This window comes from Cheilinus undulatus, linkage group 20 (genome assembly GCF_018320785.1).
Source record: "Cheilinus undulatus linkage group 20, ASM1832078v1, whole genome shotgun sequence".
Lineage (NCBI taxonomy): Eukaryota > Metazoa > Chordata > Actinopteri > Labriformes > Labridae > Cheilinus > Cheilinus undulatus.
The window spans coordinates 22,070,276-22,082,773 of NC_054884.1; the positions used below are offsets into that span (position 1 = coordinate 22,070,276).

Sequence of the window (12,498 nt, forward strand, 5' to 3'; positions counted from 1 at the left end):
ACTCTGAAAAATATAACATTTGGTCCCAGTCTATTTGGAGTAAAATTCACTCTGCTTGTAAGAGTAATGTTTTCAGAGTTGTTTTTACTCTGAAAAGTGTTTTTATTTAACTCTAAATGATGATTATGTGCTCCAAGACGACCAAAATAAAAACAACTCTACAGCAATTGTATTCACTACAGAGTAATTCAGACCATAGTTTATTCATTATAGAGCTTTTTGTCTCCTCAATACAGTATTGTATTTAGTCCTTTTAGAACTGTTTTACATTCCTTATAGAAATGTTTCTACACATTACGGAACATTTTCTGCTCCATATAGAATTGGGTAATGGTTATGTAGAACTGTATCTTACTCTAAACAACTGACCTTCCTCTTTATATAGAGCTACATTTTCCTCTTTCTAGATAATCCTGTCTTTCCACCCATAAATGGTGTAACAAAATATGTTTTTGCCTAAATATATTAGACAGTGTTCTAATATACAGAATAATACAGAAACAATTGTAATGAACATATGACAAGAACTCAGGAGCAGAACACGAGACACAGTTGTAAAGTTAAAGAAGTTTATTTGACAACAATAGTGCAAATGATGGTGAGTTTACTGGCTGGTGGTTGGAAATAGCACTAGCAGAGAGATGGAGACGCTGCAGAAAAAGAGGACAAATGGAGTTAGACAAGGCAAAAAAGAAAAATTTCACTGAAAAATCACTGCATTATCAAAGGTTGAAGAGGAGTTACCTGACTAGAAGCTGTAGTACACAGGTGTCTGAAGGTTCATCACCAGGTGAAGAGGTCTTGATTGCCAAGGATTAGCTGCAGCTGGGACCGTCCATGAATGACACCAGCTGAGCTGGAACTTAAGTGGGTGTGGTTAAAAGTTTTACTCCAGCAGAATTTACTCTGTGTTTTTACTCCAACTCTCGTGGTGGCTGGTAATATTATATACTCAGTAAAGAGTAAATTTTACTATAAAATACTATTTACTCTGGAAAAATTACTCCCCAGATTTTCCTGTGTACTTATGACACATCCACTGCAACCAGGTAATCCCTGTTTCACTAGTTATGAAACTACTGGCAGCAGTTTTATTTGGTCTGTTACTTTAAAGGGGTGGAATATTTATGCAATCACTTATTTTACCTTACATACGGTGCATAACAAATTTATTAGACCACCTGTCATATTTGTCTCAGAGACCATCCAGCATCATGAAGTGCTTTAATGCGGACTCTTTCATTTTCAGTGAGCTCTCCACGTTTTACCATTTTGAACAGGGATGAGGAATTTCAAACTGAATTCACCTTTTTATTCCCAAATTTGAGCCAGCTCCCTGGGCTTCTCTGAGAAGTCAGAAATTAATCAAGCATAACATTCAACCATTGAAACTAATTTTTCTGTTCAGGAATGCAAGTAAATAACTATAATTTGACATGTTAATCAAGAAATAATAATGTGCTTTACTATTTTTTCAGGTTTTTTTGGAAATCAGTAAAAATTCATGGATAACAATAATAATTATATTTTAGCATTAATAAATATTATTTGGGTTAAAGAGCTTCTACATATCGGTGTATTAACCATTGCAGAAACATAAAAAAGATTCTGGTAATTACCAATGCTGTTAATTTAGGGAAGCTGTGGCATAAACCTTAATCTGGGTTGGTGGTCTAATAAATTTGCTAAGCACTGTATTTTAATTCAATTGACATTACTTTGGAGGAATCTGTTTTTATGTTGACATGGAGAGTTTTTTTTTTTTTTTTTTTTTGGTCAAAAAGACAAGCTGTATTGACCATGATTAATTTTCAAAATGAATTAAAAGATAAAACATCCAAGGATGTGAATATTTTTTATATGCATTGTATAATGAAAAAGCGGGTACCAAGCACCAAACCTTAGGGGACATCTTGTGTCAGGGAAGCTAAGGAGAAGGAACAGTTATTGATGTGAAGGAATTGTTATTTGGGTTAATTTACATGAGTGCAGTGTTAACATAAGAAAAAAACAAATTGGAAAATTATGAGAGAATTGTATTGCAACTTGAGAAAGTAGTGTTTTCTATCTGTTACATAAAATCAAGACCATAAAGTACCTTAGAAATACATAGTTGAAGTATTTTTTAACTAACCTAACAGCAGATTTAAAGAAATGATCTCAGAGATAGGAAATGGATCAACAGAATTGTTTTTTCTCATTTGCCTTTCAAGGCTTCCATACATGAAAATGCAGATTAAAAAGATACAGGACTGTGTGAAAACATACTGACAGAGAGACAAGAAAATAAAAATCCCTTACATTAAGTACTCTTTGAAGCTGTTTTACCTTAGACAACACTTACTGTTGATATGTCCTTAATGCTGCTGGTATATAGGCACAAGTAAGAAGACTTTAATTATATCAGTGACTGGTTTAATAGCTGAGAGCTTGAGCACACATTCACAGCTGTGTCTTTCATCGGGCAAGATACATACAACTGTGCACTCTAGTGGCTCTAACCAGAACAACACAACAGTTGTTACAGTGGCCTTTAATAAACAGAGCAATCCCTGTAGCTGTAGCTCCCCATGACACAGAATGGCACTGTCTGTAGACGAATATGCCACAAATAATGTTAGTTTTAACCATATTGCAATCATTCATTACTCTGCTTGTAGTTTAAATTAAACTGTAGACTCTGTAATAACATCGCCTAAACATATAACGTGTCACTTTCACAAAATTATGGCTTTTCTTTTTTAAGTGCACAACTGTATAACTAAGGGCAGATTTAAAAAAAAATCAGAATCCTACACAGCAAATTCAAAAGTGTTAAATTTTGGGTGTTGGCCACATTTTAGCCAGTGTAGAGTTAATTTTACTCTGGTAGAGTTAAATCTCTTAATATTTACTCTCAGATGCAAAAGAGTTGGAGTTAAAAACGGGAGTAAAACTGAAGTGTCAGTTAATTAAATCTGTAGGTGTCACTGCAGCATTTTTAACTCTGAAGTTTTCACTCTTAACTCTCAACCTGGATGTGACACTGGTGGTGTTATTTATCCAGCCCCGCCTCCAGTCTCAGTCTCTCCCTAGCAAAAGCCCACATTGTCGTCTCCAGCTGCGGTCTCTGCGTCAACTTCGTGTGCTTCATGTTGCCTGGTAAGAAAATAACCTTTTCTGGAAGATTTGTGTTTTGATATTGATATTGATATTTTTCCTGAATGACTAGGCTGTTTTCAATGGTAAGCCACTGTAACGCTGCAAGCTATAAGCTGTAAACTATAAGCTGATGCAATACCCCAACTCTCGCGCTAGCCTCGCTTACTAGATATTTTTAAGTGACTCAATTCATTTAAACTTGATTAAATTAACAAAAACTAATACAGTGGCCGCGTTAAATGTTAACGAGAACTGTTGATTTAGCTAAATGAGCAAAGGTTAATATCAGACACATGTGAGTAATGAGACGTTTAATTTACTGTCCGTTAGCATTAAGTTAGCGTAAAAAGCTAGCTCAACTGCATTTTGTATTGAACAACACAAATGGCTGTGCGGGTGGCGGTATGATATTCATTCTTTGTACGTGTTTTTTTTCCAACCACAGAAACATATAAATTTAAGAGTGGTTTAGGTTTTCTACGCTGCCTTCTCGTTCATGACTTGGATAGCATGTTGCTTCATCGTAGTGTCTAAGCTAACCCTTATTGATAACGGCGCGTTAGAAAAAATAAATAGGTTCAACACAAATATTGACATCCTCCAGTGTACTACTGCATTAGAGTAAAGACAAGGCGATGGATCAATCCCTACAGCCTTACAGTGATTTGTTGTTGAATATTAAGCCGACTCTGAAGATAGGTTTTGGCTCACATTACTGAATTTTATGTCAGTGAAATTTTTTCCATTTTTGGCTGATATTGTTGATATGCGATTTTTCGTATGTGCTTGCATACTTTTTTTTTAAATATTGTGTAGCGTTGTAGTCAAGTTTAATCTAGCGTACCGTGAAAAAAATGCCTTTCTTTAGTGCTATGTGACTTGTCAGTAACACATTTTTATGTCTAACATTCCTAGGAAACATGGTAGATGCAGTATCTCTCTGGCAGTCCTTTATGGTGAGATATTTATGTTATTTGCTGACTATTATTTAATTGATTTAAACTTCATTAAGCAAGATAGGTATGTAATGTTGATTAAAAAAACTAATCTTGAGTTTATGCTCTTAAAGGGGTACAGAAAATGCTAGCAAAGGTTGAATATGGTGGTGTTCAAAAATACATCAAAGTTCCACAAAGTGGTGAAAACTTTGATTTCCACCTGTTTCTTCAAGAAGGTTGGTATCTATATTATGACCTCAGATGATTAACACTCAAAAGGTCAGCTTACAGTTCTAATTAACATCACTGATCTGGTTCCGTAATGTGTTTTCTTTTTGATTTCTCCCAGTAACACACAATTTCAGTCTGCAGGCTCAACTTGCAAGTGAAGATGAGCTCAGACTGCATGATGAATCTGGTACAGAGATTGATGCAGATGTATTTGATGAACTCTTAAAGTCAGGGGTCTGAAACTTTAAGGTTGGATACCCCATTTACCAAGTTACAAGTAAGGCTTACTGGAAAACATTAGAAAAACTGACACAGCCTTGGTATAACATACATGCATTAGTATGCTTCTTAATATGTAAGCACACACTCTTGTGTTAGTTTGTCTTTAGGAAGATGGTTTTGAAGATGCTTTTTTCTACTTAACATGCTTTTTTATAATTGAAACTGATGTTTTTTATGTGGTCTTCCAAAGCATTATCATCTCAGGGGTTCTAAAGCCCCTTGAGTAGACTTTCATTAGTCATTGTTCATTGTGCTTAAGACTCAAAGAAATGCATGTATTATTTTATCTATTTTCTTATGATTTCAATTTTTAGATTTAGAAATTGCTCTGGTTGAGGACCCATCAGAACCATCAATTTCAACTCCAGAGCCTTCAGCGTCACCAGCTTCTTCCCTTTCATCTGATTCAACTGTCGTTCTCCCATCCACAAACAACAGGAAGAGGGGCCTGAGAGAGCTGGATCGAGAGGAAGCAAGACAGGTAAGCCTTGAAACTGTTTACAAATGTGTTTGATTCTTGTTATTTAATCTCCAGTATATTAACTATTATACAACCAAACCAGTGCATGCCCATCTTAACTTAATTTAAAAAAGCTTACTTTAAAGGATAAATATTTCAATTACTCAAGGGAGAAGTTAATATTATGGAAAATCTGATGTTTTTTGCAGAAAGTTGATGCTGTTCTGAAGTCCAATCCAAAGGGTGAAGAAATATTCAAAGAGTATGATAAAACTAAATCACTGTCAGATGCAACACGCAGACAGATGATCAACATCCTCATTGCAGAAATGATGGATTCATACGGGTAAAATTTCATAAATCAAATAAAAAAAAATGATTACATGGATTGTCCTAAAATCTAACAGAAGTTCTATTTTAAAGGAGAATTCCACCAACAAGCATGCGGACCAGTTATGCACTAGGAATTGTGACCCTTTTTCCATATCTTCAAGATCCATTCTCAAAAAAAGGATATGTAAGTGTTAGAGTTTCTAAATCCAGAGTCATTGGTTAAATGCTTGTTGTTTTGGACCTTATCTGTGCTAAGTGGTAATTTTGATTATGTTTTTGTTGTGTGTGTGTGTGTGTGTCTGTGTAAACGCTTGCATGAGCAGGAGCATTACTATGATCCTGAGGCACATACAGGTTATCTTGCTTGGAGAATCAAGACAATCCAACGCAACACCTGTGATGGCTTATGTGGGCGTTCCAGGCCAAGTTTCCAGGACAGCCCAACAGCACACCGGGAATCTCTGTTAACTGGAGAGCAGCTGGTTGGTGAGGAGTGCAGAGAGGCTCTCTCAATAATCAGACACTCAACAGATCAATCCGTGGTTAAAGAGAAGATGAGAGCAACCTTCGAGTACAGACAGAAGATGGTCCATGACAAGGATGCAACATCTTCAGTGCTGGATGTCTTCCCTCGCTTCCTTGATGTACCTGGATTGGTAAGAACATGTTTGAATTCTTTCATAGAAATTGTAATATTTAGACCTCAATCCTTGCAAATGCAAAGCACTCAAACCAGCCTGTAAATGTAACTGTATCTCTGTCAAAAGATTGACCAGGACTTCTTGATGATGTTTGGGGACGAAGTATCCGGACAGTTCCTTGCCAAGTGGCCTTCATATTTCAAGCACAAAGTCAACGAAGAATGCCAGGGACTTCCTGTAAATCCTTATGTGGTTGAGCTCCAGGCAGCTTTTGATCCAGAGGCAGAGAATGACTATGGAAAATGTGTTTTACTGTATGCAAAATGGACTAAGTTGCATTTTTTTTATCAAAGGGAACACTGCATGTATATTGACTTTACTTTAGTAACATTTGTGTCTCTTAGTTGTATGTTGTATAAAGAAAAACACTAAGTTTCTACATTTTGGAGAAATAAAAAAAAGGTTTCATACATTTTGGAAGTGAATATATCAGGCTGCATTGTTCTTCTTTTCACATTAGTTGGTTTGTACTTTCTTTGTTTCAAATGACAGTAACTTCTTCCTTATGATCCTCTTTGCAAAAACTGCTCTCAGATTCGACATTAAAAAGTTTTTAAGGATGAAATATCATAGTAAGGGAATGGACATTATATGATTGCATTGGTCTTCTTCCTATGGTGTGTCACTCTTAAAATCTTTTTAATTCTTTACCAAAGTGCAATTTTAGCAAAAAGAACATTGAGGAAGAATTTTTTTATAATGTTAACTGAGATGAGTTTATTCAAAAAGATATTGGAAAAAGAACAATGCAGCCTACCAGTAAATATGCTTTTCAAATAGTGGAAATGTGGAATCCTGGAGTGTTTTCTTTTAACAACATACATTTAGAAAAACTCCATACAGCCAGCATGCCTTAATGCCTTAAGACTGACATGCAACAATAAACTAAAACCAAATTACCTGGCTTACAATAAATGCATTATAATCAAAATCAATAAATAAGTTGAATTTAATACCGTTTTCATTTACTGAACTTAACTTTTTAAGTTAAATCTCAGTTGAAGTACACAAAGATTACTTTTCCTTAACATTTTTTTCTGTCTCCTCTCTTCTGCACTCTTCTTTGTCTTAAAGGCTGGGATAGTGATATCTCGGCTATCCTGCTGTTATTGCATCTCCTGCCCCCTACATCAAGAGGCCGCAAAAAAACAGCCAAGATCAGCTCAGCACAGGCTGCCAACCATCTTGTGAGATTTGTTAAAGTAGGTGCCAAAAGTGTTTCATGCCACCATAATTATATATATATATATATATATATATATATTTTTTTTTTTTTTTTTTTTTTGTAGTTGGTGTTTGTTGTGGTTTGATGATGCACTTAAATGATTGTATGGTATGCAATGCTCATTCTGTTTCTATGAATCTGTTTCTACAAACTACAGGAAGGAGCCAGCCTCACTACATTTCTGGACAAAGTTGACGCAAGACAACCCTTTCTTCTCTGCATTGGTGAGCAAAAGAAGAAAATCCAAAGATTCTTCATTGTTGTGGACAAGAAAGTAATTCCATGCGATGCTCAGACATCAGTTGCAGCTTTTGATGTGTTATTCAAAGCTCACTATGTCTTCAGCCTCTCTTATGATGAAGCTCTTTCCAGTTTCTACACATTCATTCAAACCACGGTTTATCATATTGATGTTGGAAAGGCAAAAGAGAGCCCAAGAGTCAAGGAATTAAGGATGCGACTACTGCGAGATGGTTGAAATGCCCCAGATTACAATGGTCAGAAACAGTTAAACTGTCCAAGCATGTTCAAAATATCTTATTTTATTCGTTTTGTTACAATGCCTGTTAAAATCTCAAGAGTACTAATGTCAATAGAGAAGTTAAACTATAAAACTGTCAGGTTCACATTTATATTGCAAGGCATAACAAAAAATGTTAGGCTGTTGTTGTGGACAGCTTGAATACAGCCTGATTACAAAGGTTTTAAAGAAACTGTTAAACCATGTTCATGTTTTGTTTGTAAAAAGCACCACAAAAATTGTTCAGGTCTTCTTCAACATTTAAAATTCCACCATGGATTATATATGGATTATATTACACAGGGATACAGGCTGTTCCCAGCCAAGAAGTTAACACAGAAAGACTTTCCGAGGTGGAACTTTTAAGTGATCAGCCTTCAACGTCAGCCCCAACTTCTATATCTATGGTGCAGATTCCCCCTGCGTCCACACAAAATTCAATTAATAAAATGTGTGGATCTATTATTGCACACCTGCAAGCTTCTGGTATCTCTCAAAGCACTGTTCAAACAATAGTTTGTTCAATGGAGGAAGTTGTAAATGATGTTCAAAGTCAAGCACGAGAAGCAGTTCTCCAAGCATTTTCATCTGAAACCAATGATTCAGATATTCATAAGAAAATAGAGCACAATTTAGACCAATTAGATAATCCCTTTTCAATATTCAACACAGAGAAAAAGAGGCAAAATTACTATGATGAAAAATGGGAAATAGTTGAACCTAAAGAATATGTCCTTGGTGTTAGACTGGATACACGGAGAGATAGAACTACAGGTGTCTATAGTCAGATTCCTGTAACAGACAAGTACATGTATGTACCCATATTAGGTACACTGAAATCCATTTTCAAAAACAATGAAATAAGAGAGAGCTTTTTGCAAGAAAAACTGAGTAAAAAGGGGACATACAAAGATATTAATGATGGATTATATTTCCAAAACCATCCTCTGTTCTCACAAAAAAATCATGCTCTACAGATTTTGCTTTATTACGATGACTTTGAAACTGCCAACCCGTTAGGTTCTAAGAAAGGGGTCCACAAACTTGGGTGTGTTTATTTTACTGTAAAAAACCTCCCCCCAAAGTTGAACTCTGTTCTAATGAATGTACATCTTGCAGCTCTTTTCTACACTGAAGATTTAAAAAAATATGGTTTTGGTGAAATATTAAAGCCTCTAATTGACGAGTTAAAAATTTTAGAAACAAAAGGGATCCAACTTCCATTTTTCAAGGAACCATTGTTTGGCTCTGTAATACAAGTCACAGGAGACAATCTTGCTTTAAATAGCTTACTAGGCTTTGTCGAATCTTTCAGTGCAACACACTGGTGTAGGTTTTGCCTGATAAATAAGGATGAAATTCAATCTGTATTCACTGAGAACGATCCTGCACTAATTCTGCGCTCCAGAGAACTTCATGTTGAACATTGTAATGCACTAAGTGAAGATCCTGCTCTTCCTGCAATTTTTGGTGTTAAAAAACCTTGCATGCTTAATTCATTAGAATTTTTCCATTGCACTGATAATTTTTCAGTTGATATTATGCACGATCTGTTAGAGGGTGTCGTACAGTATGAGCTGAAGTTGTTTTTTCTGTACCTGATAAAAAATGGCTACATCTCTATGAACACGCTGTCAGACAGGATACATGGTTTTAATTATGGTTACCTGGAACGCAAAAATAGACCAAGCATTTTAAAAATGGATGATAACAGCAAACACTTAGGTTTTAATGCCATTCAGTCACTGTGTGTGCTCCGCAATACCCCCCTTATCTTTGGTGATGTGGTTGAAAGGGACAATAATCACTGGAGGTTGGTGCTCCTTTTGTTACAAATTGTTAACATAGTGTTCTCCCCCATCCTTACTGATGGTATGATATGTTACCTAAAACATTTGATCTGTGACCACCATACCATGTTCAAAACTTTGTACCCTGATAAGAAATTAATACCCAAGCACCACTTAATGATTCACTATCCTAGATGTATTAAAAAAATTGGCCCTCTTATTCATATGTGGTGTATGCGTTTTGAAGCTAAACATTATTTTTTTAAAAAGTCTGTAAAAAATTTTAAAAACCTTACTAAATCTCTGGTTAAACAACACCAAATGGCATTTTGCTTTGAAAATTATTATTTTAAAAGATTTGAGGTTGGTCCTGTAAAAATCCAAACCATCAATGACTTGGAAGGTGGAGAATTACTTTGTCAGATGCTGCATTTGGATGCATCTACAGATGTTTCAACCGCAAGATGGTTCAGAAATTTTGGAACAGAGTATCAGATTGATCTATTCTTATGCACTGAAACATACCATGACTTACCTGTTTTTAAGAAAATCTGTAACATCATAATACATGAACAGCGTGCTTTCATTTTAGGATGTAGGGTTGATACACTTTATTTTGATGAACATTTTCATGCATACTGTATAGAGGAGCAAACTGAGATGACTGTGATATGCATTGACAAGCTGACTTATTTTAAACCATTTGATAAACAGTATTCTAATGAAAATAAAGGGGCATACATTGTTCCATACTGTTACATGTTTTAGAATGTTTTTAAATTATTATGTGGTGCATGTTTTAAAATAAATGAGTTATAACTAAAAAATGGCATCTTTATTTTAGCAGTATTTCCATGTATTTTTCAGTAATTAATTCCATTACACTCAGTGTTAATATAGGATTAACACTCTCATAGTTAAAAATTATACTCTGAGAGAGTAAATTTCTAACACTGCATGTAAGTGTTAAATTATAGTAACACTAGTTAGTGTTAAGGAGTGTCAAATTTTAACTCCAAAAAGAGTCAATAATAACACTTGACTAGTGTTAAGGTACCAACACTCCAAAAAGAGTCAAATTAACACTCTGTGGTGTGGACCCTTATATACACCCTCAAAGTGTTAATTTTAACTCTGACAGTGTTAATTTGAGTATGCAGATTTTGCTTTGTAGTTTTGCTAATACTCAACAATTAAGAACATGTTTTTTTTATTGTTTCTCCATTGTTTTTCAATGGCTCCTCACTGACCTCCTTTATGACTCCAAGTTGATCATAACTTTTTGGGGTCTGTATCCTGAAAACTTGTCCTTCTAACAAGTGTGGGAAAGGGCAACTGGAAGTGTTACAGTCATACTTTTAAAGGAGCCTTTTGTTGCTGGATGTTGATTTGCTGGGCAATCTTTGGGGAAGGCTCTAACAGTTTGTTAATCACAGGAGTGGCTGTGCGTGTCTTGCGTGACATCAGGCATTCAGCCGAGGAACCAAGTGTGGGGTCTTGAGAGATGTTCAGGAAATTTAGGAACACATCAGAACCATCTCTGTGAGATGGTCCATCAGTTACTTAGCACTGCGTACAGCTCTTTCTGTGAGTCTGTTGGACTGAGGGTACTTAGGGCTGCTGGTGAGGTGTAAAAATCCCACTGTTTTGTGCAATTTTTTAAATGCTGACTGGTATACTGTCTAGCGATGTCAGAGAGCAGGGTGTGAGGCATGCCATGCACTGAGAAGTGTCTCTTTAATATTTTGATCACAGCTGATGACGTCAGGTCAGGGAGAAAGTAAATTTCAAACAAACCAGAAAAAGAATCAGCCAGCACTTGGTAATGTTTTCTAACCTGGCACGCGAGATGGATTTGTTTCACACATCTATCTGGTAAACCACTCATAGACAGCATTTGGGAAAAGGCAGAACCTTTGAAAAAATCATTGGAGGGTGATTGAATAAATGTTCTGTCACTTCTTTACAAGCCAATCAGAGCAAAAAAACATGTGACGTGCCGCTACCGAAGGAGTAAACTCCATAGTGAACTTCATAACGCGAACCATGGCGACTGTAGACATGTCAGTGCACGACTTTTGTCGTTTTTGAAAAGAAAACAACTCAATCCTGTTGTCTGTTCTTTTAACGAAAAAATGTCATCCGCTCTGATAAACCTGAGGCTTTAGCAGCATCCACACTAATGTCTTCCACCATAATTGCACCGGCCTCTTGCTGCTGCTTGGATACATCACAACTTTGACCTTTAATTCCAACTCTGAATTTGTACCAATTTCATAGAATGGCCCATAAAGCCATGCTGTCCTGATAGAGGCAACGACAGATTGGCAACATGCAGATTCTGTTGTTTCAGCAACAAAATTTATCACTCCTCAGCACAATTACGAAAGAGGATTAGGGCCTTTCTGCATGACAGTCCAGTCTCTCCTCTAATCTGTTTGTTTTTTGTTTGTTTGTTTTTGTTTGTTTGTTTTTGTTTTTTCTCCGAAAGAAATAGCCACTACAGTTGATATCAGAAGCATGTCTGCAACAGCATACCTTCCAATCAGTCTGTTTAGTGCTTCATTGGACTTGGTTGTTTGGATGGAGTGGCTCCTCCTTGGTATGCTAAACTAATAAGAGCTCTACCTGGGTTCTCATTCAACACTTGTTTCGTTCTGTCACGATGGGGCATGCTCCACACGCTGTCCCCCAGAAGCAATATGGCATTCACCAGCCTTTATTTGCAACCTCTCAGATAGCCGGCTAACAGGCTAGCTCAACTGTTCACAAAGCAAGCTAACTTCTTGGTCGCTGAACACTTCCCTAAAGCTACATAACCAGCTGGGTTTAGTCGATGGGCCACGCAGCAGCTACCACAACTAGCCAGCAAACTAG

General features: G+C 36.2%; 1 protein-coding gene and 1 long non-coding RNA gene across 2 annotated transcripts; both read left to right on the plus strand.

The window, feature by feature from the left end:
- The first annotated feature begins 3,075 nt into the window (after window positions 1-3,075).
- LOC121528760 lies at window positions 3,076-4,293 on the plus strand. Its single transcript, XR_005993498.1, has 3 exons — window positions 3,076-3,141; window positions 4,057-4,097; window positions 4,211-4,293. It is a non-coding gene; the product is annotated as an uncharacterized LOC121528760 (long non-coding RNA).
- A 177-nt stretch (window positions 4,294-4,470) lies between these two features.
- LOC121528616 lies at window positions 4,471-7,170 on the plus strand. The gene is made up of 6 exons (XM_041816131.1): window positions 4,471-4,497; window positions 5,262-5,398; window positions 5,476-5,569; window positions 5,709-6,041; window positions 6,153-6,340; window positions 7,161-7,170. The coding sequence occupies exons 1-6, from the start codon at window positions 4,471-4,473 to the stop codon at window positions 7,168-7,170; spliced, it is 789 nt and encodes a 262-aa protein (XP_041672065.1).
- The last annotated feature ends 5,328 nt before the right edge of the window (window positions 7,171-12,498 follow it).